General features: G+C 44.0%; 1 protein-coding gene across 4 annotated transcripts in view; it reads right to left on the bottom strand.

Annotated features, from left to right (window-relative positions):
* MGAT4A (alpha-1,3-mannosyl-glycoprotein 4-beta-N-acetylglucosaminyltransferase A) overlaps positions 1-18,263 on the bottom strand; it is a 55,383-nt gene extending 37,120 nt beyond the window's left edge. For 2 of the 4 annotated variants that reach the window (XM_083610758.1, XM_083610756.1), the window contains exons 1-2: positions 17,951-18,263; positions 15,020-15,344 (exon numbers count right to left, since the gene is read on the bottom strand). In XM_083610758.1, the coding sequence (XP_083466884.1) occupies positions 15,020-15,113 (94 nt within the window). In that variant the 5' untranslated portion in view covers positions 15,114-15,344; positions 17,951-18,263. Of the gene's footprint in view, positions 1-15,019; positions 15,345-15,971; positions 16,116-17,950 lie in introns of those variants that run through there. The other 2 variants (XM_083610759.1, XM_083610757.1) reach the window with 2 other exon arrangements.
* Positions 18,264-21,193: the final 2,930 nt, after the last annotated feature.

The raw sequence follows: 21,193 nt of genomic DNA, 5'->3' as shown, positions 1-21,193 counted from the left end.
AATGGCAATGCCCATCAACTTTGGGGTGCTCAGCCCCCTCAAATATTTTATGGGGTGCTCCGAAGGGACCTCAGCCCCCAGGAGTTGGCTCCTATGCATCAGGGTAAACATTTCTGCTTGCTAGCCAGAATGATTCCCCCTCTCCTCCTCCTCCTCCACTCCACGTTGCACTGTTCTGGGGGTTCTCCTAACGTTCCAGAAATGATTGGGAGCAGGTGCAGGAGGAGAGCGTGCAAACCCCATTGCACTAATGGGAGCCCTTGTGCTGACGTTCGCTAGCTCGCTGGGTTAGTTGAATCCCAGCCTATGTTTCTGTACTGAGTATAAATGGCTGACTGAGAGCCAGTGAGCAGACACTCAACTCATATAAGATATAGTCAACAGGTGGGCCATATGTCCAGATAACTAGTGTTCAACCTGTTCACATGGGGGTTGCTCTACCCCAAAGATCGATACTGGGGGATGCTCACTGATCCATCTTTATAACTAGAGGGGGAAAGTAGTCTGTGAGCCCCAGGACACTGAGACCTGGCTGCAATTCTACCTGGATAGCAAGAGTCTTGCTTCATTGATCTACACCCTAGTAGTCTCCCAAATGAAATACTGACTTTAAAACTAGTCTGGAAATTACCAGAACATGGCTAAAAGTCTGCCCAACATAATCACATCAGGGCAGTAATTAGCCATTCGTTGGCTCACACGCCATTTATGGGCCCAATTCAAGATGATAGTTCAGAAACTTGGGTACATGGAAGTCCATCTCACTGCATACCATATTTTTCGCTCTATAAGACGCACCAGACCACAAGACGCACCTAGTTTTTGGAGGAGAAAAACAAGAAAAAAAATATTCTGAATCTCAGAAGCCAGAACAGCAAGAGGGATCGCTGCGCAGTGAAAGCAGCAATCCCTCTTGCTGTTCTGGCTTCTGGGATAGCTGCGCAGCCTGCATTCACTCCATAAGACGCACACACATTTCCCCTTACTTTTTAGGAGGGAAAAAGTGAGTCTTATAGAGCAAAAAATATGGTACATACCCACCTGACATTAAGACCCTTCAAGGTTTTTCTCCAAACACTCCTGCAAAGTGACTACAGGACAGAAGCACTCCAGCTGCAGACTACCCTCCCGAGAGAGGTTCATTTACTTTGGTATCAGTTTAACACTAAGCAATTATCTTTTTTTTATTTTTATCAGTTCTGAATCTGAGCCGCTTTACCTTCTGCAACAATTTTCTATGCTGGTTCTATACTAATGGTTTTATAAGAAAAAGGATAGCAGGAAGGCAAGGCCTTAGATATAAGCCACAAATGATAGCAGCACATGAGAAGGTCAAAACACAACAGTTAATGTTATCTTGCCCCTGCAATATTCAGAGTGCATGACATGGGTGAATAATTTCTGTAGAGTAAGCAGTCTCACCAAAGCAAAAAACAACAACCAAACACAGAACAACTACTCCTATACTATCAATCAGGGAGATAAAAGGGAGAGGAAAGAAAAGTTCTACAAGCTATTTAAATTGGAAAAGAAGTGTGCAGCTGGAATCCTATACCCATTTTAATTGTTAGATGAGCAGATATATAAGCTAATCACCAAATGGGACCATAAACCCGAGTTGCAGTTGCCACAATGGAATGTCTAGGCCCCATATCCCCCCCACAATGGGATTTGTTGTTGTTGATTATGATGATTTCATTTCTATATCGCTATAACAAGTCTCAAAGTGGTTTACGACACATTAAAACATCAAACAGAACAACCTAGAATAAAACAAATATTTCAGATCCTTCTCTAAGTGACATTTTGCTTTCCCCGGTCATCAGCCTGGCATCCAGAGATCTCCACGTGGTTGTGATTGGAGCAGCGCCGGTCACAAAACACGCCTGGTGGTGGGCTAATTTCTAACACTGCCCACTTACACGAGAATAAATCCCATTAAATTTCATGGGACATAGTTGTGAATAAAGAAGTACAAGGCTGCACTGTAAACTGAAAATTAAAGAAAGAAAGGAATATATCTAGATAATTCTGTACAGATGTAAGGGCAATACCCAACGCTTCATGAGTGGACACAATAGGACTTCCCCTTTCTTCTAGTCTGTGCCTAAAAATGTACTCTGAGAGGTCCCCCAATGCACAAAAGCGGGTCTGGGGATGCTGTAAACTAGTGGGTAGGGAAAAGAAGAAATCCCATTGCATGGGCAGGTCCATTCTGCAAGTGGGTTGAGAGCTTTGGCTGGTGTGAAAAACATGGCCAAAAGTCAAATTTAATTAGATTTCGTTTTGCGGGTTTATTAAACTGTGAACGCATTATCTGTTAGAAGTATTCAGTTCCCTCAAGCCCTTTAATGGTTTTTTTTTGGGGGGGGAGATTAACCCCCCCAAAAAAAACCCTCAAACCAATCAACCAGACTTTGAATTGGTAAATAAAGCTCTCTAAACTTTACACACTTAGGTAATTTCTTCTAAACTATTCAATAATCCATCAAGTCAATCTATTCCCCCATTCACCAAGGAATAGTAATAGGGATTGTTTCTCATATTACACTTGAAAGACACAGGTGCATTGGGAGTCACACCAACATTAAAATGTCTATGAAAACACAGTGTAAGAGCTTAACCATGTGCTTTTGTCTTTAAGAGAAGAGGCATACCAGAATGCCAGAGGGACTTTCTGAGACAGGACATTTTATCTCAGAGACCAATGCACAAACAGGACTTCTGATTAACTGTTAGCCTGGGGAACAATTCCTATGAATCAATGTCGAATATAATGTGGAAAAACAAACGAAGTCACATCTCTACTGACTAGTAAAAGCCAGCATTCGGTTGCTTTAATTTAACACATCTGGCTACAGAATAATCTTTCTGCAAGGATGTGACTGGAAGAGGCAAAGGCAGGTAGGAATAATGAGATGGCGAAGGGAATAAGTCAACCTGCCGCACCAAGACTGTTAACGAGAAACAAGTTGCTACAATATGATGCAACATTCCCTGTATGAACATGGCTGTGAGATGAATATAAAAATAAAGGAGTATAACAGCTTGGAAGAGTTAAGCATCCAAACAAATGAACAGAGACAATTAGACATGCATTTCAACCAGAAACACATACATTTTGAAAGCCTGCAGATTTTCAGAGGCAAGTTCAAAGTTGGGCGAACTCTGCTAACACAAAGATATTCTTGTTTTAGACACAACTGATGTTCTTGGATATTCACAGAAACCCAAACACATGGCCAAAACCAAAATAAACCACTGCTTCATTTTAAAAGCTGGCGGAAGGAAAGGAAAGTTGCCAGAAAAAGCAAAGATCGGAACAATTAAAAACGTGGTGTTAGCAACAGCCACTTCCTACATCAAACTGCACCTGAATACAGTGTTGAACACTAAAAATCTTGTTCTTATCAATTATGAGCTAGAGGTTCAGACTTTAGCACGGGGAGGGGGGATCAGCCCCAAATGAAGGTCAAATGAGGCAAGCATATGGTTCTCTGTCTGTGCATTGCTTTCAAACAATAAGGATAATTAAGTCCATGATCTGGATGGAAAGATAAGTCCTTTACTACAGTTCCGTGTTGAGGATTTGTTTCCTTATATGTTGCTGCTGTTATTATTAAATTTGTATACCGCCCTTCATCCAAAGATCACAGGGCAGTTCACAACATCAAAATCCAAAATGAAAACACGAAATACATAATAAATAAAACAAAAACAAGCCAATGACCCCCTCTCCCACAATGTAGCCAAAAGGCCTGGTTATAGAGGAACATTTTTGCTTGGTGCCTAAAGTTATGTACTGAAAGTTCCAGGTGAGATCAGCAAGCTAATTTACAGCTCTGCTTCTTTGATCAAAACCTGGCTATTCGTTTTGCATTTTGGCACTGGGGATGTATAGTATATGCGAACAGATTTTGCCAGTGGTCCCAACAAGAAGATAAAATCATCATCAACAACATTCCTGCATTCAGCAGGGATCACAATGAATTTCCAGATATGCTGCTGCTTCTGCAGTGGAAAATATTGGAGACTGAAGTCAATAAAATGAATAGGCTCTATTCAGCATGGTAACTAGGCAAATACAATCTGAGTGCATACATCATCCATATCTTGTATAAAATTTTAGATCACCTTTTCAACTAAAACAGTCATTCTTATGATTGTAATTAACCCATTCTTTCCAGCAGTAGGGAAAAAGAGGGTGATCTACCTACACCCAGCCTTATCTTTAATGCTTCTAGACAGAAGGCTCCTATCCACTAATTGTTATTCCATTGCAACCTCCAGCAGAATTGCATTTGATTTTCCATGGTTGAATTTTTTTTTGGGGGGGTGTCACTTTTCCTTCCTATGTTCCATTTATATCTGTGGGCATGACATGGGCGAGAGGGAGGTGCTGTTCACCATTTAAAAAAACCTTTTGAAAACTTTTTTTGCTTAAATCTTCAAGATTTATTTTAAACAGTGATCAAGCAAAATTGATGTTTTGGTTTGGGTAAGATATGTTGACCAGGGGAGGAGTTGCTAAAATTGCAATGGCCAGAAAAGCAGCAGGGTTTTTTTAAAAGAAAAGAAAAGATAAGAACCCCAAATATTTATTTCATTAGTGCAATTTTTTTCTCATTTAAGAACTATTGTGCAAATGGGGGGGGGTTAAGAGAGAGAAGTGTTTTAGGGCCAATTAACTACAAAAGCAATTAAAACAAATAGAGTAATAAGAGAACACCCACCAGAAACGTAATGATGAAGGTGAGTCTAGTGGCAAAAGATTTCATCTGCCTGATATCCCTTAGGCCAGAGACAAGTAGAATACTTCTAAGGGAATTTATACCTATAGATACTGTAAGACTGTTCTTCTCAAGAAGTTGGACTTTCTAAGTTCTGACAAGATGGAGCAATACCAGACAGTTACTGGATCATTATATTACATGAATGCCTCAAAAAATGTGAGAAATTTAAACATGTCAGTTTCACACTAGGGCTTCAATCTACCGTATTTTTCGCCCTATAGGGCGCACCTAGTTTTTTTGGGGGGGGGGATAAAGAAAAAAAAATATCTCTCCCCCATGCGCGGGGCTGGGGCAGGGGAAGCCCGAGCTTCCCCCGACCCCAGCCCCCAGAACAGGCTGCTATCCACAAGCCTTGGGAGCCCGGCGGGAACTCCCGCCGGGCTCCCAAGGCTTGCGGATAGCTTCCTGAAGCCTGGAGAGCGAGAGAGGTCGGTGCGCACCAACCCCTCTCGCTCTCCAGGCTTCAGCGAAAGCCTGCATTCGCCCCATAGGACGCACACACATTTCCCCTTCATTTTTGGAGGGGAAAAAGTGCATCCTATAGGGCGAAAAATACGGTAAGCAAAGCTGCAAGGGATTATGGTCTAGTGTGAAAGCACTATTTGAGAAGGATGAGCAATCACAAGGGCAGGGAGGTGGGTGTGATGAAGATAGTCTAGATCAGGTTTGAGCATTCTGTGCCCTCCAAATGTTGCTGGACTCCTTGAGTTGTCCATCCACCTTGAACATTGGCTAGGCTCTAGTGCTTTTTTCCTAGAAAAAGAGGTGCTGGTACTGCGTACCCTTAAGTACCCCCCCTTTAAAAAAAAGCACTGCTGGGGTCACTGGAGCTGATGGGAGTTAGAGTCCAACAATATTTGGAGTGTACTGGTTGCCCACCACTAATCTAACAGAAAAATTAAGTTGGAACGCAATGTAGCTTTATTGGACAGTAGCCTTACAGTCATTGTAGAGTCACCTTCCTGGAATTGTGCTGCAATGTGCCTTTTAAGCATGGGAAGTTTATTTGGGGGGAAACAAAGGAAGGAACCAGGATCATCCCATCCACACATGGGACCTTGTTCTATCACCAGGAAGGTGACTGTGCAATAAACAGGAAGGCAGCCATGCAGATTACACAGCTTGAGCTGTCTCCCCCCCCCCAAAGGAGAACAGTGCCAAACCTACCAATATTTTAATAAGTTATGCAGAGAGGGAGCCGCAGCTCAAGATAGGAAAGGAGGTAGTATGGGAACACTTAGCTACTTTAGACAAATTCAAATCTCCAGGGCCCGGTGAGCTGCATCCAAGAGAACTAAAGGAATTTGCAGATGTAATCTCAGAGCCTCTGTCTACAGTCTTGAAGAATTCTTAAGAGAACAAGTGAGGTCCCCATCTTCAAAAGATGGGGGAAGGACAGAGGCAACTACCGCCTAGTCTACTTGACGCTGATACCAGGAAAGGTCCTGGAACAGTTGCGCACCTCCACAGCAGTGGTGCAGCTGGATCCTGTAGTCAAAAATAGGTGATCTTACACCCACAGATTCTCCTGCATCTTATATTACTATTTTTTTTTAATATATCATAAACTTGTATACACAATATACAAGTAATAAAATTATGGCACGTTGGAGTACAGTATACAATCCATTGAGATATAGGTGGTCATCAAACAATAAGACCACGTACTACAGAAGTACTAGACCTACCTTTATCAGCATTACCCAAACACTTGGGCTATTACAGAATGGCTGTAACTTTGAGTATATGCCCCCTTCCTGCTAAATGACCAACAACTGAGCCCCCTGAGTTATACAATTTATGTAATATCAAACTGCAAAGACAGCCATGTCAGCTCTTACAATGTTTGTGATAGACAGCTGACTTGAATACAAAGTTTTGACTAGTTAAAAACTTTTCCAAAAATTAATGTTTTAAAGCAAATACTTTGTAGAAGCTAACTCGGTTTTTCAGTTTTGGTTCTTGCAATGCACATGCAGGGGGTTGCCACATCTATCCTATTTTATTTGAAAGCCATTGAATAGTGTTAAAATGGGATTTGGGCCACAGGCTTTAGTGGTAAATAATTTAGCATCAGGATATCTCAAGCCCTAATTTGGGACTTACAGGACCATCATTACATATAATGTATCACTGCACTGAAGAGACATTTTGACCTGAAAAAACTGCGGAGAAGAGAACGATAAGACGACAATGCAATTATCCTCCAGATGAAACTCTAATCAGGTAGTACAGTTCATTTAATTTACACAGAGCCATCTGTCACCAGTAACATTTCTCACCTAATTAGTAACCACTATTCTCTCAATCGGTTTGCACATGGAATGTGTTTTACTTACATCAAGCTATCAGCTTTGGATTGCATTTTCAAACAGCTTCAAAATCTTAACCAGCTAATATTCCTTAAAAAGTATTTCAATTACACACAAATGAAAATGTTTGCATGGTGTGCTAAGCCAAACTATGGCTTTGTGAGACAATGCAAATGGCTGGGCTCTCACAGATAGAAAGGAGCTCTCACAACCACTTTGTTCCTTTTTACTGCTGCACTGCATTAGCAAAATTTTGGCATGGTGTGTCATCTGAACCGGGATTCACAGTTAAGCTCTCGCTTCACTAACCAAGGTTTGATACAAAACACAACAGAAGCATACATCGGAAGGATGATATGTGAAACAAATGCACATTTGCAGCATAAAAACTGATTCTCCAGAAGGACAGGAGTGGCGGAGCAACTGTGGGTGTTCCTGGATGACAGTGGGTGAATTCAGATTATTGCATTAGTAATTGCGATACTTAGAAGAATGGGAACTTTTTACAAATTACTTGAAAAGACAACAAAATGAATCGGACTCCTTGGCAGGTTTTGAATAAGCAAACACAAATTTACTGATTGTTAACATAGTCGATAGATAATATAAGGAGATATACAATTTTACAGTATGCAGAGAACAATATAAGTTGAGAAATCAGAGAGAGGAGCTGAGGGAAGTCTCGGGGGGGGGGTTGATGGGGAGGTAGGGGGGAAATAATGAATATGAGATGTTTTGATATTTTGTTATGTTGAAATTGTTAATAAAAAAAAGTAATTGCGATACTTAGGACCACAGCAGGGTTCCCATCATCCCTGACCACTGGTCCTGCTAGCTAGGGATGATGGGTGCTGTAGTCCAACAACAGATGGGAGACCCAAGCTTGGGAAACCCTGCTGTGGTTATTTGCTCCAGAAAACTACAGAATACTGAAGACAGGATCACATGCTCCAGATGAAAGAAGCCTGTGAAACACCCTGGGCACAGGAGGAGAAAGAACAGAAGAAGGCACTCCACATGCTGCAGGATTCTCCATCACTTTGTCTCTCCCTTCTCTGAATTGTTTCCCCAATATATCATCTCTGGTACCAAAGCAAACAGCAGTAGCTTCCCTAAACAGTCATCCAGCCATGGGACCTCTTGCCAAACTCAGGCTGCCTCCACATCCCAATATATCTGTTTCTTCTCTTCCGCTTCACTCTTCCTGCCTCCTAGCATCTCCTGTCCCTCCACTGTGATGCAATTTCTCCCCTTCTGCCAAACTGAGCTGCCACTACCGTCACCATAGCTACCCTTCTCCTCATCTCTTATTGTGACAAATTCTCTTCAGATAATGTCTGTGACCATTTCAAGGTATCAAAGCATCTTAGCCAAAGCATAGCTGTCAACTTTCAGATTTGAAAATAAGGGATCAGCAGCCTTGAAAATAAGGGATCAGCAGCCTCACCTGTCCCGGGGACAGTCTACAGGATATCTAACAATCTGGGATAGCAGTGGGAAATGGCGCTGGAATAAGGGAATTTCCCGCAAAAAAAGGGAAGGTTGACAGCTATAAGCCAAAGGTGGAATATGCACACCCAACCATTTCTTAGCTGACTATACACATCACATGTATGTGTGTGTGTGTACCTTAGACCAGGCTTCCTCAACCTTGGGCCTCCAGATGTTTTGAGACTACAGTTCCCATCATTCCTGGCCACTGGTCCTGCTAGCTAGGGATCATGGGAGTTGTAGGCCAAAAACATCTGGAGGCCCAAGGTTGAGGAAGCCTGCCTTAGACCATGGTGCCCAATAAGCTGATTTGTTGTTTGTTAGATCAAAAGGGTCCATAAATGTGGCTGCCAGAAGCAAATCAAAACTCCTTCCAGAAGCCTCTTGCCCTCATGCTCAGGAAGTGACACATATGCATAGTGAAAAGGGCCCTAGCCCTCCCACTGAGTTATCCTGCACACACAAATAGTTCATAGAGTGGGGTGTCAGTCTTGCACCATATTGAGTTCTGAGAGGTAGTCTACAACTACTTCTGACATCCCCAAAGCCTGGAAACAGGTGGAACATGGCCGCCTCCTCTCCCTTGAGTCCTCTGTATATGCCAGAAGAATGAGGGGTTTGGGACACTGTCTCAGGAGGAACACGAATAATTAAGGCCAAAGCGTAGAGCCTACAAAGTCAGCATACAAATACAAGTAGCATCTGAATAGTCAATGGATGTGCACAGCATATCATCTTAGAAGGTGTGTGTGTGTGTGTGTGTGTGTGTGTGTGTGTGTGTGTCAAATGACACACTAGAAACCTTTTGCATCAAATGACACACTAGAAACCAGATGTGGCTTTTCACCAAAGGTGTCCCCCAGATCATTTCCTCCAGCATTCATTGCTCAATGACTGCTTGCATCAGCAACGCCTTTTAAAATGGTGAACACAATGGGCTAAGGAGGAAGCAGCCAACTGTACTTTGAGGCAGGATATGACAGAACACAAGAGGCCTCTGAAGAGACACACACATTAGCCACATGCCTTTATCATCTTCCCCAATGTTGGAAAGGCAACTTTTGCAGCAGGTCTTCTTTACTCACGGAAGCTCTCTGTGTGATATAGAACATGGGAAGGCAAACTAAGGCCCAGGGGCTGGATCCGGCCCAATCGCCTTCTCAATCTGGCCCATGGATGGTCCGGGAGTCAGCATGTTTTTACATGAGTTGAATGTGTGCTTTTATTTAAAATGCATCTCTGGGTTATTTGTGGGGCACAGGAATTCATTTTTTTTTCCCTTTTTCAAAATATAGTCTGGCCCCCCACAAGGTCTGAGGGACAGTGGATCAGCCCCCTACTGAAAAAGTTTGCTGACCCCTGGTGTAGCATAGCAGATCCCCCCCACTGCCATAGTTCATTTCCCAGCACTGGGTGACAATGAAGATGGTGACGAGGGTGTTGTAGAGGGGAGGGCAGGGACTACAAGCTGTTCCCCCTCAAGTGATGGCAGTCATATAGGGAGAAGCAAACAACTGAAGAGGGCTCACATCATTTCCCATTTCCAGCAAGAGCACAACCCAGGTGACCAAAATTTAAGCAAACAGAGAAGCTGGGATATATAATGGGCCCTAAAGAGTGCTCATAGGCATAGCAGTTAACAAGATTGGGTATAAGGAACCAATTACCATTGGTTATTTGGCCAACACAGGGCTCTGTTCCATTTCCAGTTTTAAAGGGTCCACATAAGCACCGGTGTGTTGCTGCTTGACACATAACTGCTGTAGCGGGTAAGTGCCAAAGATTTTAAAAGATATGTATATTGCCCTAGAAAGAGCAGAAACAGGAACAGGGCTTTCAGCATCTGAATTATGTGTATAGATGCAGCTATGGAAACAACTTCGTAAACACAATTTCTACATAGCTAAAAAAAACACACACACAAAAACAGGCCTTTAAAACCCGAAACCAGAACTAAGCTCGTAGAGTGGAGTGGCCTAGTGTACTACACCGAAAGGATGGCTTTCATTTTAAATGCAATTTTGCATCTAGTGTACTCCTGCTTGTTGACAGAATTACAGTGGAACCTCAGATTGTGGACGTAATCCGTGACAGAGACACGCCTGCAACCTGCAGCATTCGTAACCTGCAGCGCCGCATCTACACACACGCAAGCAGCAGAACCCGGAAGTAACCCTTTCCGGTACTTCCGGGTTTCCTGCAGTCCGCAATCTGAAAATGAGTAACCCGAAGCGTCTGTAACCAGAGGTACCACTGTATTTGTCACGTTCTGATTCATGGGTGATCGAAGTCCCGGCACGGGACGTCAGGACTGGGGGCAAGATGGCGGGGTGGGAGCAGGAACGGGGGTCCAGAAGCCAGGAGTCAGGAAGCCAAGAGTCCGAGGGTCAGAGAGCCGGGAGTCAAGAAGCCGAGGGTCCAAGGGTCAAGAAGCAAGGAGTCAAGAAGCCGAGGTTCAAGGATCAGGAAGCAAGAAGCCAAACACAGCAAGGCAGGAAGCATGTTGCTGTGGCAAAGAGCCGAAGGGAAATGCTGAGCTTATATCCTTTCCCAGCTCTTGCCACCAGGTGCTGTGAGTTACCAATCAGCCTCACCTGTGAGGCTGTGCCTTGCCTCTCCAGAGCAAGTTGGAAGACACAAGATTTACCCACCCGGGAAGAATGGCAGATGAAGTTGATGGACTATATGGAATTGGCGGAAATGACTGGCAGAATCCGAGACCAGGGAGAAGAGTCGGTGGAAGAAGACTGGAAAAAGTTTAAAGATTATTTACAGAAATACTGTAAAATCAGTGAATGTTAGAAAAATGTTGGAATGAAGTTATATGGCTTTAGTAGAAATGTTATAAGAAACTAAGTACAAATAGATTATTAATGTATTAAAGGGAAAAAATAAGGTTAGAATATGTTAAGATAATTACAGGACAGAAAACAGAGGAAGATGGAAAGGAATTGCTGAAACAGTTAACTGAAGTGGAATACAAAAAGGGAGGTGTGAGGAGGTCGTTGAAACAAGTGAATGAAAGATAAGATATTGAAATTATTTGATGTGTCTTAAATTGTTTTTGTTTTGTTTTGTTAGTTTAATGTCTTAGTATTAGTGTTATGTAGTGTCTTTGTTTTTGTATTGTACTGTATTGTTTTGTTTAATTTTTTTTCTTTTGTAGTGTTTAAACTGTTAATAAATATTATTTTATAACAAAACAAAAAAAAAGGATCAAGAAGCAAGGAGTCAAGAAGCCGAGGTTCAAGGATCAGGCAGCAAGGCAGGAAGCTTGTTGCTGTGGCAAAGAGCCGAAGGGAAATGCTGACCTTATATCCCTTTCCAGCTCTTGCCACCAGGTGCTGTGAGTTACCAATCAGCCTCACCTGTGAGGCCACGCCTTGCCTCTTCAGAACAAACTTAGGAAGGCCCCAGTCCTGCAAAGTCCTATTGGTCACAGGGCCTGGCTCCTGCACGCACGCCTGACAGTATTCCGAAATAAGTTACCCGCCTAAAAACAATTAAGCATTGACACGAGCCTAAGTTATGGAAAAAGACTAACAAGGCATCCAACTTTAAACCTGAGTTGCAAATAACCGTATGGTCATAATCAATCACTTGTGAACCCATGGTCATTTTCTGCCCTGTGTTAAGTGTAAGAAACACAACTTTCATTAACTGAATTCACCTGCTGCACTTTGTCAGATCTTAAAGTAACAGACTATTTAGGCCATCTGTTTTGCATGCAGCATGGGATACAAATATCGCACTCATACATACTGTATATTTAGGCACGCAAGCTACATATAAGTAGTTGCCTCTTGGAAGAACCAATGCTAAGAGATACAAATGTTGCAAGGTTGATAATAAGGAGAGGAAACTAGCCCTTTGACTAAAGAGATGAAAGTCAGAAGCAGGCAAATCCTGCTAAAACAGAAGTGCGTGAATGTGATATTAAATAGTCTCTAGAGAATGAGCAAGTGTTTTCAGTGAAGCATGCCCTCTCTTATTAACTGTGTTTACTTTGTGATTTGCCTAAACAAACTCCAAGCGAAATAAATTTTAACCTGCACAGATTATAGTAAATGTTTTCAGTTTTATCTAGAAAAAAAATCAGAATCACCTGGCCTGAAGTGCAGACGGCAGACTGACATGCCACTCAAATAAAAGGCTTAAAAGATACATGAATAAATTAACACTACTGAATGAAATGGACCGTGGAAGCTAGAAAACATTTAAGATTTTCAAATATACTAAAAACATCAGTCAAGAGGCAGCATTTATGTATTCCCAAATGGTCTCTATTTATAAAGAGACCATCTTGGCTGTAAGTCCTGAAAGACTTGTTCCTGCCTCGCAGGCCATTTTCCACCTGGCCGATCGACGTTACAGTCTTTCATGTCCCCTTCAAAAAGCAGTTTTTCCTGCTCTCAGTCCAATTCTATACAGGTTTACTTGCAATGCAAACTCTTCTCTGCTCAAGGGGACATGACCCCAGGAATACTTACACAGATATAACACTGATAAATGGGCAGAGCAAGAAGCAGGAAGCACATCCCCAAAGACATCCCCTGATATATAAATCAGCCTTTAGTTTCAAAGGCAGCAGTTCTAATACATACGTACATGAAGCTACCTTGTACCAATGGTCCACTGGCCCCAGAATGGTGTTCTATGGCAGGCACAGCTTCTCCCAGGTGTGTGAGAGACATCTTTCCTACCACTTTCCTATACTGAACTTTACAAGCACAAATAATGGCTGGCTTGCAATGCACACACAAATAAAATAAAATCCTATTATATTTCCTTTGAAATCTGTCAAATCAGCAACAGTAGAATGGGTCAACCTGACTGCAACCTTTGGCACTGTCATAGGGAATAGCACTAGAACATCTACCAAAGGGGGAGGAAACTGAGCAGTTACAAGTGTCAATCAATTCATTAGCACTAATCTCGTTGCTGTGCCCCCCCCCCCATTTTTGTTTACCAGCACTATTTTCTGCGGAAAGTAATTTATTTGGCCCTTTTAAAATGTTACTTATGTATTTTTAATTTTAAAAACATTTTAAGTGGAGGGGATCCCAACTTTATTTTAAAACAGTTTTCCAGCAACTAGCCAACAAAATTAGAATACTGTGAGCATCTTTCATAAAAGAATACTGTGGATTAGTCTATTGGCCTTGTGTACTAAACAGGCCAAAGACATAATTATCTGAATAATTACTGCAGCTCAGAATTGTAGTTACTTTGGGATTCTTCCCCCCTACCCACCATGTGGAACCAAGATCAATAGTGCAGGACCATACCTTGGTCGTTGCAAACTTAAATAAACTTTAAATTCTTTCCTTGTAAGGTTGAGAGAACTATCTGAGCATAAATCAAATAAAAAGCAGCAATTAATTCCACTCCAGGGGTTCAACTTGAATGAAATATTGGGGAGGGGGCAGGTAAGCTCTGCCCCACATAATGACATGGTGTATGCACACCAATCAGGACGCAGGTGGCGCTGTGGGTAAAACCTCAGTGCCTAGGACTTGCCGATCGCATGGTTGGCGGTTCGAATCCCCGCAGCGGGGTGAGCTCCCGTCGTTCGGTCCCAGCTCCTGCCCACCTAGCAGTTCGAAAGCACAATTAAGTGCAAGTAGATAAATAGGTACCGCTTTCTAGCGGGAAGGTAAACGGCGTTCCATGTGCTGCTCTGGTGCCGGTTCGCCGCAGCAGCTTCGTCACGCTGGCCACGTGACCCGGAAGTGTCTGCGGACAGCGCTGGCTCCCGGCCTCTAGAGTGAGATGAGCGCACAACCCTAGAGTCTGTCAAGACTGGCCCGTACGGGCAGGGGTACCTTTACCTTTACCTATGCACACCATATGAGTGGCAATGCCCATCAACTGGGAGGGCAGACCCCTCAAATATTTTCTAGGGGGCCTAAAAGGACCTTGGCCCCTAGGAGTTGGCTCCTATGATTGCACTCTATTTAAAAAGAAAGTAGAAAAAAGCTGGAAACCTAAAAATGTCAGGTGTGCACTGACCCACACAGAGAGAAAAAACTGCAAACTAATAGTGTACTCTTCATTTTCTCCTTCTATGGTTAGATTTATCAGAAATCTGGATGTGGTCCGCTCTGCATTGTGTGTGGGGTTTTTTCAAGCCTTCAAATGCAGCACCAAATTTGCAGACAGAAACAGTCAGCATACTATTTCTGAAATTGGTCTAAAATAAGGATGGGGAATCTATGGCCCTCCAGCTATTAGACTCCAACTCCCATTAGCCCCATCATGGCTAATTGGATGATGGGGGTTGTTTTATTACAAAAACTGGATTCCCCACCTCACAACATGTCCACACAATCTTTAAAACACACACACACACAACCCTAAATTATATTAACAAACATAGACAAAGTTATGCATTTCTTTTCAAGGGAAAAAAAATCCACTTACCTTTCCCATTCTGCCATGCTGTGTACCAAGACAAACTGAGGAAAGATGTGATGAAAATTAATGCAGTGGCCACAGTCCCATTTCGGAGCCTCATCTCATTTCAACATGGTTTGTATTTGGCCAACAGTCAGGATTTGAGTTTCGTCTATTGGCTTGAAGCCCACTTATTCCAGCGCTAGCACGGCATAGCCAGAAGCAAAAGGAGTATGTGGCATTGTCATTTCCAAATCATTGTGGAACCTGCAGAGCAGACATATCGCTGGAGAATGACGAACTCTCAGAAGCTTTTGAAGAGTTTGCCCTTCATTCTTTGTTCTTCTACTCCCTAAGCATAAAGGGGAAACTCAGATTCAGTCTAAAAATGAAGAGAAGTCTGTAGAAAATCGAAGCACATCACACAACAGAGAAGAGACTGAGGGAACTGCAAATGACAGAGCCTCAAACCTCCCATCTGCCATTATCTTAGTAAGAGGCCTTGGGCAAGCCACATCTTCTCAGCCTTAACACTTACCCCTTTACTCTCTTGTAGATTTACATTATCTCCAATTTACAAGACTGTTTTTTGCAGTGCTCTTTTTTCTTTTAAGTTCTCTTAGAATGTCAACGCGCCCACCTGAAAGGTGCCAGAACCCACCTCAGAGGTGCTGGAACTGAGTTCCACTAAGTTCCGGCTGGGAAACACACACACCCCGGGGCTTTATGGATTATTGGCAACATACATTAATTGTTTGAACATTCATGTAGTGTAATCCTATACACGGGAGGTGGGGTACTTGTGATCCTCCAGGTATCATTGGGCAGCTCAGACTCCTACAAGATCCAGCCAACTTGCTGACACATTTACATGCCAGCTTGTTAACACATTTATCTCATCTCATCCCCCCCCCTTCCTCTCACAGCCACCCTTCTCCTTTCAAGGGTTGCTTTTCAGCCAACTCACTCTGCCACTCACTTAAACAAAATCACTTTTCTGTAGCCAATCGCTACTGCGTTCATTCCATCAACAGGTGCTTTCGTCCTAGTAGGTGTACTTAAAGTTTGCAGCCTAAGGTGTTCGAAACAAATTGTACGCTTGAAATGGTAACTATAGCACGTGAAATGCTGAGAGAAAGTTAAAACATTTGAAACGTCAGAAGTTGTTACTGCTTCACAAATGCTTCTGAGATTCATAGTTACAAGTAGCTGACATTCGTTCTGATCAAGCAAGGGGAGCCTGCAGGATCAGTTCCCAAATGCACCAAGGAAGGGTTACGTTCTGCATCGTGCGCTTGTACCTAGGGGATCTAGGCAGGATTCAATCTTCATTCATGCCCTTGAACAGCTTTTCAATAGAGTTTTTACGAAAATAGCTTGTCTAAAAGGTAGAGAGAAAATGACATACAGGTTCACGTTACCCCAATCAGTAGGTCAGTGCTATCAACTTTAACGGCACGGCACTCATAGTTTACAGCAGCACACAAGAATCTGGTCACAGGCCTAAGGTAGTTATGGCCCACTGTAATTGGGAGAACTACGCTGCTTCCTATAACTTCACCAAATTATTATTAATCATAGCCCCCCCCCCAAAAAAAGTGATGGGCAAAGTTAAAGTTGGTGGCAGCATGGATTAGCAAATCAAACACCCATTGCTTTGCACATGCCCAAGTCCACACATACGCAGCATGAAGCTAACCAGCACTTACAATGGAAAGGAGACAGATGGGGAAACAAGATTTAAAGATGCAGCACAGCTAACTGTGGCTCCTCAGTGCAGTAACAGCAGCAGAGGCATATACTGTAGTTAAATTAAAACCATTTAAGCACAAGGAATATTAACATATTGGTTGTATTTTAGATGGAAAAACTAGGGCAGAAGTTATCTGGAATTAATTGACCCTGGACATTTATATATATGAACATACATCTTTTTGCACAGTACTCCCACCTTCTCACTCCCAAAGAGCCTTGCACACCCAGGATGCTTACACCGGCTCCCATTTCTCTCTGTCTCTCCCTGTGTGTCACATGCAAATCTGTCTTCTGCTCACCTAAACTTTGTACTCCTACTTTCTTCCTCTCTTGTATACATAACACGCCAATCTCGGTCTAGTCCTACCTCCCGTGCTTCATACAACCCTCCCTCTTCCTAACACACATGCTTCCGTGGGGATTAGATACACTGTCAGGTGATTATCCAGCCCTCCGAATCCCCCCCCCCTCCACTTCGTTCCAGCAACAAACGTGTGTCAAATTATAGCGTGTTACAAGATGAATGTATTTTTCTCCCCAACCCCACAGGGAAAACGGTACCCCGGTAGCAAAGTCAGGTCCAAAGCATGTTTAGCCTGCCAATGCTCATCTCTCCCCCCCCCCATCCTTCTGATGCAGGAGGAGAGCGAGTTTGCCCGCGTACACGCATTCACACGCACGCACAGACGCAGTCTCCAGCGGACCCTCTCTCCACCCGCCTCCTTGCCCTTCTCCTTCTCCTCTCTTGCGTTCCTTCTTTCTCTCTCTCGGTCCCTCCGCCTGCGTGTACAACCAGAGAGCGCGCTCGCTGTCGCATTGCACAGTCCACTTACTCCCAAACAGTCTCCTCCCCGCCCGCCGACCGACTTTGGCAGGACGAACTTGGGGAGGCGGCTGCACCAAAGAGAGAGTGGCTGGCCGGCTGGCCGGCCGGCCTGCATCTCCCTCGTCACACAGAAAAGGTGGCTTTTTTATTATTTTAATTTTTCTGGTCTGCCCACCTCACAGACACCGCCACCGCCGTCTTGCAGGCGGACGCGCCAGTAGCAATAATCATACCAAACCCACTGCAAGCCGAAAGCTCCAAACTCGCGTCAATTCATCCCACCAGGGCCGCCGAAGACCCCAGGAAGCCCCTGTTCGCTCTCCGGGAATGGGCAGAGCGGAGCCCCGAGTGGACGCGGAGCTTTGGCGTGCGCTCACCTTGGTCCCGCAGGAGCCGCCCTTTGCTCCTGCACGGAGAGAAAGAGAAGCCGAGGGTTCCACACACACTCTCAGGCGCGCGCGCGTGTTCTTTGCGCGCGTGCCTCCCCGCGCAGGAGGCGTTCCAAGAGTCCCCTTGCAGTTACAGCTGCCTTGCCCTCGCCTGCTGCACCACACACACAAAAAGGACTTCACCTCCTCGGTCCTCTCTCACCGCAGCAGAGGAAGCGCTTCTCCCAAGCTGCAACTGAGGAGGACTCCCAAGGAGCAGAAGCCCCACACCGGCTAGGCTTCTGAGCGCCCGCCTCCTTTCACCTCACCCGAACCTCCATTGGCCAACCCAACCCGCGCAAGAAGCCAATGGTCGTCCTTTACTGGATGGCACGTTCCAGCGGATGGTGTAGTCAGATGTCAGTCTCGGACTAGGGGTTTTTTTTTAATAGAAATCTCGCGAGTTTTCTTTCACCTCCTATTGATAGCTGAAGTGCGGGAGAACTGGGGGTTTGTGCTGTGTAATTTCCAGATCCTTGCACCTTGAAAAATTCGAGCAAACTCATTAGAAGGTCAGTTCTTGCAAATGCCCCACTGTGTTCAATAGGGACTTAAGTGCTCAGAGGACTGTGGCTGTTTTCTGCGGCTAGAAGTGGCTTGCCAGGTCCCAGCAGCTGGGCAATATTGCTGAGAGAAGCAGCAAACTGAAATCTACTGATCTTGGGTTTGTGAGGTCACGATAGGGATCTTTGGCATCTTTGGTTCAGATCCACCCTCTTGTCTAACATTAGCCTCCCCTTTGATTTTTCCTGTCCCCTGAATGCAATGTCTTATTTGAGCAGGATTGTTTCCTTGGCTTCCTCCTCCAGACAAGAAGGTTTTGTGGAATTAGCGCTGCAAGTTTTCACCTTCCAAATCAAGAAGCCAGCCCATAGTACTACTTTTTTTAAACATTTAACATTTTAAACATTTAATCTGAATTTATTTTTTACCATATAAAGTCTGTTTAGTAAATAGAACCCGTTATATGCCCATTGTCACTGCTGATGTGGCAAATTAGTGCAGTTTTTCATGTGTGAGTTGACATTTTTCTATAGCCACACTTACTTCACTTTGTTCATCACCTGGGCACAACGTGCCTGCCAGCTCAGATGAAATGAGATTTCTATCTCTCAAGGGCTCAGCACCTTGAAAAATTGCAGTGCATACAACAGGACTTTAAAAACCAACAACTAATACAGAGGTCTTTCAGAAGGTACCTTTGTCAGATTGTTTGATGCAGCTAAAGATTAGATCTCTGTGTTAACTTTTAAAAAATGACTTGAGGGATACTGATACGTTTTTAAAAATAATCTGGTTTTGACAAGAAGAAATAGCAGTGATGGACACAACAAAGAAGCTAATGCTACAGAACCTTTCCCAGCTTCCTTCTTGCAGTATTCAACCCTTGTTTTAAACTACCACTTTCCCCCACTCAGTGTTATCCCCTGCTTGCTCTACTCAAATATCTGCCATTGTTTAAAGCTGCCACTTGTTCTTCCATCACTGCTTTACTCAAACTTCTGCCATTGTTTAAAACATCCGCTTTCCGCTGTTCAGTGTAGCTCCCTTCTTGCTGTGCTCAAACTTCTCCCTCTTCCATTCCTCAGCTGTCTCGTGAGAGAGAAAGAATGCAGTGCCCCCAGATATTTCAAAGTAATAGTCAAACCTTGTTAAAAACTACAAATTTCCTGTGTTTTCACCCATCTCTGCTTTACTCAAATGTCTGCTGTTGTTTTAAACCAACACTTTCCCCCTCTCAGTATCCCTCCCTTCTCTCTCATGTCATAGCCACTGCTGCTGTACAATCCTGCTTCACTTTTGCTCCCCTACTCCACTCTGACTTCATGAAAATCAAGTACAGTGGTACCTCGGGTTAAGTACTTAATTTGTTCCGGAGGTCCGTACTTAACCTGAAACTGTTCTTAACCCGCAGCACCACTTTAGCAAATGGGGCCTACTGCTGCTGCCGTGCTGCCGGAGCACAATTTCTGTTCACATCCTGAAGCAAAGTTCTTAACCTGAAGCAATATTTCTGAGTTAGCGGAGTCTGTAACTTGAAGCGTATGTAACCTGAGGTACCACTGTATTGTGATGCACAACTGCAAATCCTCCCACGAGGACTACATGACAACATTCTTACATTTTTATTATATAGGCATATATAGAAATATGTACCGTATTTTTCGCCCCATAGGGCGCACCAGCCCATAGGGCGCACCTAGTTTTTTGGGGGGGAAATAAAGAAAAAAAATTATTTCCCCCCCAGGCGCGGGGCTGGGGCGGGGCAAGCCCGAGCTTTCCCCGACCCCAGCCCCCAGAAAAGGCTGCTATCCGCAAGCCTAGGGAGCCCGGCGGGAAGTCGCGCCGGTCTCCCCAGGCTTGCGGATATCTGCCTGAAGCCCGGGGCGCACTCCGCTGTGCTCCCCGGGTTTCGGGCTGCAGGCTGCTGTGCGCAAGCCTTGGGAGCCCCACGGGAACTCCCGCGGGCTCCCAAGGCTTGCGGATAGCTTCCTGAAGCCTGGAGAGCAAGAGGGGTCGGTGCACACCGACGCCTCTCGCTCTCCAGGCTTCAGCGAAAGCCTGCATTCGCCCCATAGGACACACACACATTTCCCCTTCATTTTTGGAGGGGGAAAAGTGCGTCCTATAGGGTGAAAAATACGGTATGTTCAAAAGAAGGCCAGGGTCAACTGCAGCAAGTCTTCATGGGCTCCAGCGTTTACCCTACTATGCCAGCTGCTGAGGCCAAAACCTCTGTATTTTTAATGACACAAAAGCCATTAAAGAAGCTATGATCAGAAAGCAGTGGGCAAAGAGCAAATACAGCAATAACAAGGTAAGACAGTGTGTGTTGTGTGTGTGTGATGGGAGTACATATAACTTCCCTCCCAGCTCTCTTTTCACACACAGAAAAGAGGCAATTAAAAAATGGGTGCAGCTGTGGTCCACACTAGTTCAAGTTACATATTATTTTGCAAAATGAATCTAAAGATTTTGTGAATATACTCATGTATATTATTATTCTTACTATGTCTAATGTAATGTCTTGTTTCTTCCTTTACTCACAAGTATAAAGGGGAAGAGAAACAGTAGAATTACTAAGTAGAAGGTAATTTAAGAGTGAAGGAAAAGAATAAGGGAACTTTTCTAAGAATGGGAGCCTACTTTTGAGAAATGAAGAACCATCCTAGAAGAAACAAATAATTCATT

The sequence above is a fragment of the Podarcis filfolensis genome (assembly GCF_964270895.1).
Source record: "Podarcis filfolensis genome assembly, chromosome: 4".
NCBI classification, from domain to species: domain Eukaryota; kingdom Metazoa; phylum Chordata; class Lepidosauria; order Squamata; family Lacertidae; genus Podarcis; species Podarcis filfolensis.
This window is presented reverse-complemented; position numbering and strand designations above follow the sequence as displayed.